Raw genomic sequence first — 5,858 nt, 5'->3', positions numbered from 1 at the left:
CACCGGCTAAAGTGCAACCAAGTCAGTGTCTTCCAAACACCTAAAAGAGAGGTTTACGGCTGAAGTAAAACGAATACTTTTATGAGCTATAGCCGACATAGATCATGTGAACTAAACATGAAATCTATTGTCTTCCCCACACCGAAAAGAGGTGAAATCACCCGCAAAAGTGAATACGCATCAATACCTAGATCTCTTAGGTGGAATCTACTAACTAGTTCCTATGTTGGAAACATAGTTCAAAGACTAGGAGACATACGGAGACTACTTGTCCACCTTGATGGTAGCCTCGTCTCATGAGACTTACATGTGCTGGCACAGGCTCTTGCTAGTCTATCGGTGCTAAGCTCAGATTTAATTTACTTTCTTATCTCTTAGAGTTTGACTGAAACATTATGAAAGCTTGCTTCTAGTTATGAGTTTTATGTAACTCTTTGAATAACCGATCATCCCTTTCTTTACTTGATGAAATGTGAATTTAACCTTACATTATCATATTGGTGTCAATGAGACTTGTCTCACGATTATTAACGCCCTTTTATGTGAGTATCTTTAACATAATTGTCTAGTTTGTCTAGGGGTGAGTGAGACTTGTCACACTTCTTTTATCACCTCATTCTGGTCACTTTCATTATTATTAAGCTTTTGATTATGTTATCACTCATGTTATCTTGTTCAATGACATTTGGTAACTTTATACCACTCTTTATGAATGTTATAAACTTGTTTAATGTACTTACTTATATTCATGGTGCATTATTAACATAACTTTGTTTATGAATTCATTGAGTTACATTGGTCATGCTTAAGTTGGTATAACTTGGTCATTAGCCAATTTTGTAATATATTTTGGAAATACATTGTAAGCCAATTTATTGGCATAGACTAATTTTTCACATATTATAGTAATCTAGAATATTGTTAGCCAATTTGTTAGCATAAGCCAAATTTTTACTAGACAACGGTCATGACAATGTCATTAGACAATTTTTTTTTATCAAATAACATAGTAAGCCAATTTTATTCAACTTTTTGGACAATATATTGCTAACCAATTTGTTGGCATAAACAAAACTTTCACATATTTTGGTAATCTAAACATTCATTTTAAGCAAGCCAACCTCTTAACATTTAATTATCTTATAAGAACAATTCAATGAAGAACTTATAACGGTAAAATCAACTTCATTACTAACTTATAGGAAACATCACATTCTCGAACATAATTAGGTGTTACAATATTCTTTATCTCGTGTAACTAATACCCTAATCATGTGAATCAAATCTATAGGCCTCATTAGACATTAACAAATGAAGAACCTACACATAATGATCAGTTAACACCATATACCAATAACATGTTTCGAGATTACATCTACATACTATTAGGATTGAAAACAAGGATAACTAGGGAGATGGACGTTGAACAATTTCATTGGGAACAACCCTAGTTTCAATATTCTTGAATTCATAAAACGTTTGAAAACCCTCTTGGAGAAAGGAATCCAATAGTGAAAATCCATACCTTATGTAGAATTGAATCTACGAAGATCACCTTGCACGAAAACCTTGAATAATACCTTGAAATCGCCTAAGAGAACTTTTCTGTTTTCCTACATTTTGCTCACTGTTTTTCTCATGATTGCGTACTATTTTGAGTTGTGAATTTTCTATTGTTTTAACATGAGTCTAAGTCTTAGGAACTGATCTTGACTAATTCAACTTAGGATAATTAATTTAATTAAATAATTAAATTAGTTAATTACAAAACTACCCCTCCTAAGTTGACTAAAAATAGGAGAGCATTTGACTTAGTCAAATCTGAAATTTTTCCTAAGAGTTTCGACAATCATAATGATTTTTAAATTAATTAACTAAATTGTCAATTTAATTAATTAAGGGACCTATGATAATTACCAAATTACCTTAAGTCATTAGGATCGTAACTAACCCTTTTGGACCATCATAGGTTAGGTACTATGTTGTCTCTTGAACTAGTTACTAGGTTAGTGTCACCCAATTTAGTCTTAGGTTGTCGGGTGCACTAGATTGTTTTTTGTTTTTCCTAGGTTAGTTAGCTAGTTAGGTCAGTTAGTTAGAGTCTAGAGTTGGTTAGAGAGTTAGGCCCCACATGGTTGGACCCTTGTTCACGCCTTCCTCCTAACTACCCTAACCGAATTTGGTTAGGATGGTCCCCTTCCTTGGTTATTTCTTCATATGTGCTTACACATGTGTTGCTTGTACTTTCCTAACTGACTATTATTGATGTTCCCAAGGATCCTCACTATGTCTTTATGCACTGCTTAATCTACATGCTCATTTTAATAGAAGGAACCCACTATTTATTTTTTTTTCTTTTATTTACTATAGTTTTGATACCTAGGAAAATACAATTCTTAGTTCTGTCTTATTTCACAGTGAAATACCTAAAAAAATCGTGGTCGGGAAGGTTAGAGTAGCCAAAGCCATTGGAATTTTGGATCAGAAAACTTTCTTAAGTGAGCAAACATCATATTGATCTCTCTACTGCTCCCGCAAATGGTGATGTATCGATTCCCATTGGTCGGTATGCTATTAGGAACAAACCTTTGTCCAAGTAATCTTGAATCAGATTCTTGAAATTTACACAATTATTTGTAGAGTGAGTCCATTACCCATTTCCTGGTTGGATAACCAAATGTGTTATGGTTCCTAGGCTTGACACATGGATGCCTCGTACCTAATGTTTAAATGCTAAAAATATATGTTTTTAGATTAGGGACTTCATTTCAGGTACATTCCTTGGACAATCTTGTTAATACATACAAATTTGGCTAACGCCCTTTAAGTCAATATTTTCTAATATGACCAATATTTCTAAATATTTGGCATTGGGATGCCTATGTACCCCCAATACCTACTCTTAAAACTTAATATGCTCTTCACTAGACGAGTACATTTTCTGAAGTGTTACATCATCCCCCCCTTAAGAACATTTGTCCCTGAATGAAACTACATATCATTTTAAATTAAAGACGTAATTTCAAAAATACATTAACATACTTGAAACTCTACTCTTTGTGAATTTCTGATTCACACTTACTCTGCCTGATGTATATTATTCAAGCTTATCTGAAGCTTCATATTTGAGATTGAGGAACTTCTTTCTCAATCATACTTAAATTAATGCACATCACAACTCATGCAACACAAAGATCATGTCTATGCTATACAAAAACAGCAACATGAATGCAAGCATGAACTCATTTTAACTCATATAGTGCAAGTGTTATATTTATGGACTTAAAACACAAAAACTGACTAATGCACTAAAATTTAGAGTTTCATAAACAAAATCAGACTTAGGAAGTGTATATCTAACCATAAGAACTGAACAAGTGATGGTAACGGGATCTCAATCGACTGGGTAAGACCTCTAGGCGTAAGGTGTTCGGCCTTAAACTGTTGGCAATTTGGGTACTCCTCCACAACTTAGAAACATCTCGCTTCATACCTTCCCACCAATAGATCTCCTTGAGATCATGATACATCTTGAAACTCATTCACTAAGGACACAGAGTCTATGGAAGGAACTTCATATTCTAAGTCATCGACTCTAATTAAGTGGTATAAAAACCCCTCAGATAGCATCTTATTGGCTTTGAGATGGGAAACTATTTGGCCTGTTGGATTTGAACTACGCCCTTCCCATTCCAGTTGTAACTTATTAGGAAACTGAAACCTTACTACCCTGTTTCGATAGCTTATGGTAGCATAACACCTATGGAGCCAATCTATACCTAAAATTATATCAAAGTCAAGCATGATTAATTCTATTAGGTCAGCATAGGTGACTCTATCAAGAATCTTAACTGGGCATTCTTTATATACTCTTTCAGCTCTAATGCCATCTCCTGTGGGAGTACTAACTAGAAAAGGCTCATGTAAGATCTCAGGAAGTAAGTCAAACATACTAGCTACTAAAAGAGTAACAAATGACAAAGTGGATCCTTGATCTAAAAATGCATACACAGGAAAAGAGAACACATGCAACGTACCAGTGACCACATCAGCTGACTTCTCTTGCTCCTCTCTACCTTTTAAAGCATAGAATTCATTCCTCTTGGGAGGTTCGGCTGCAGCAGTAGGATTACGCTGAGGCTGAGCATCTGTCCTAGACTAATTCCTCTTTTATGGGCAGTCCCTGACCATATTCCCACTCTTGCCACACCCATAGCAGCTATTAGTACCTACCAGGCACTCACCTCCATGCAAACGGCCCCATTTACCACACGGCTTGCTGCTATGCTGGGCATTTCTATCATTGCCCTTTTTGGGGCCAGACTTTTCCACTTTGGCGTTCGATTTCTTGGAAGTAGTTGGATTACCTGAGCGCTGGTATCCCTTCTTGAACTTGGTCCTGTCTTGAACTCCAAAAGAACTCATACCAGAGCTAGAACCAACCTGATCTGAGGGTCTAGGATTTTTTCCTTCTGGACCTCTCTTTCTCCGACGACTCTCCTGCACCTGTTGTGAATGAACCATCAATCTACCAAGGTCCATGTTATCATGCAACATGACTGCCCGATATTCCTCCTCCAGATCCTCCGACACACCAGCCACAAACCTGCTCATCTCATCCCTACTATTGGACATCAGAGAAGAATAATATTTCGAGAGCTTAACAAATTTTAAGGAATACTCCTTGACTGACTTACCTCCCTGTCATAGGTTGATGAAATCCTCAACCCTATCCTCTCTCTTGTCTCTGGAAAAGAACCTCTCTAAGAATGCAGTCTTGAGAATGTCCCAAGTGATGGGGACTGCTTCTGGTGCTCGGCCATCTGCCCACATTTTGTACCACACCTGAGCCACATCTTTGAGTTGATATGCAGCCAACTCAACCTTCTCCTTTTCATTCACCCCCATGGCAGAAAGAATCTCGTAGACTTCATACACGAACTCTTAGGGATCCGCATTGGTTTTGGACCCAAAGTAAACTGGAGGATTCATTCTGGTGAAATCCCTCAGTCTGTTAGCCATGGTGCTAGCATGTGGGTTCTCCCTAGGAGCACCCTCTCTAATGGCTTGGGTTGTGATAACCTGTGCCTAAGTAGTGATGGCTTGGGCCATCTGAACAAGTGCTTCTCTTAAATCTCCATTCGTCAATGCAGTTGAGTTGATATGCACTTGCACTCCAGCAGCTGGGGCTTGAGGAGGAACTTGGTTGCCTCCAGCAACTGCTTCTTTGACTCTTCTGCCTGCGTTCTCCTTGTGTTCATTTTCTACATGTATACACAAGAAGGAAATTAGATGCTAGAATGACACAAAATGTCAAATCTCTACACGACACGATAAAGAGTAAAAGAAGGGAAGATTCTTATCATCTAGTCTCTAAGTCATGATTGCGGCATGATTCACAACCATAAGTTAGAAACTACGTAACGTGGTTGTTTTGAGCTTTAGTTCCTAGGTAATTTAACCTCATGCTCTGATACCAAGTTTGTCACACCTGAATTCTGGAATCCGAATGCAGCCGATGTCATTAACCCCTCAGAGGTCGCAGACAAGCCTCTTCTTAGCTTTCATCACAATAATATAGTTAAATTTGCGGAAAATTTAAAACTTTTAAAACATAAAGAAGTATACATAGACTTCATATGATTACTATATAGAATAATATTCTAATGAGCTCAAATTAAACAACAATGTACAATTGATTAAGCATTCAACGAAGTAATCAATATATATCTTAATAGTTTGCCAAACGCCTTAATACAAAGCTTTGAACAAAAGTCTTAAATTAAATGTTAGGGACAACATCCACTAGCTATGTCTAAAGTACTAAGCTAGAATGATAGGTGTAGCATCATGGAACT

At 36.8% G+C, this 5,858-nt stretch overlaps 1 protein-coding gene across 1 annotated transcript; it reads right to left on the bottom strand.

Annotated features, from left to right (window-relative positions):
- Positions 1-3,519: 3,519 nt before the first annotated feature.
- Positions 3,520-4,908, bottom strand: LOC138347521 (uncharacterized). Its single transcript, XM_069295815.1, has 3 exons — positions 4,760-4,908; positions 4,245-4,621; positions 3,520-4,115 (listed from the first exon to the last, which is right to left on the bottom strand). The coding sequence occupies exons 1-3, from the start codon at positions 4,906-4,908 to the stop codon at positions 3,520-3,522; spliced, it is 1,122 nt and encodes a 373-aa protein (XP_069151916.1).
- Positions 4,909-5,858: the final 950 nt, after the last annotated feature.

The sequence above is a fragment of the Solanum lycopersicum genome, chromosome 3 (assembly GCF_036512215.1).
Source record: "Solanum lycopersicum chromosome 3, SLM_r2.1".
In the NCBI taxonomy this organism is placed as follows: Eukaryota; Viridiplantae; Streptophyta; class Magnoliopsida; order Solanales; family Solanaceae; genus Solanum; species Solanum lycopersicum.
This window is presented reverse-complemented; position numbering and strand designations above follow the sequence as displayed.

Coding starts and splice junctions, on each gene's coding strand:
- LOC138347521 (XM_069295815.1), bottom strand. CDS start 4,908: ATGGGGGTGAATGAAAAGGAGAAGGTTGAGTTGGCTGCATATCAACTC. Junction 4,622..4,759: donor AAGACTGCATTCTTAGAGAG/GTTCTTTTCCAG, acceptor GTCCAATAGTAG/GGATGAGATGAGCAGGTTTG. Junction 4,116..4,244: donor ATGGGGCCGTTTGCATGGAG/GTGAGTGCCTGG, acceptor CTACTGCTGCAG/CCGAACCTCCCAAGAGGAAT.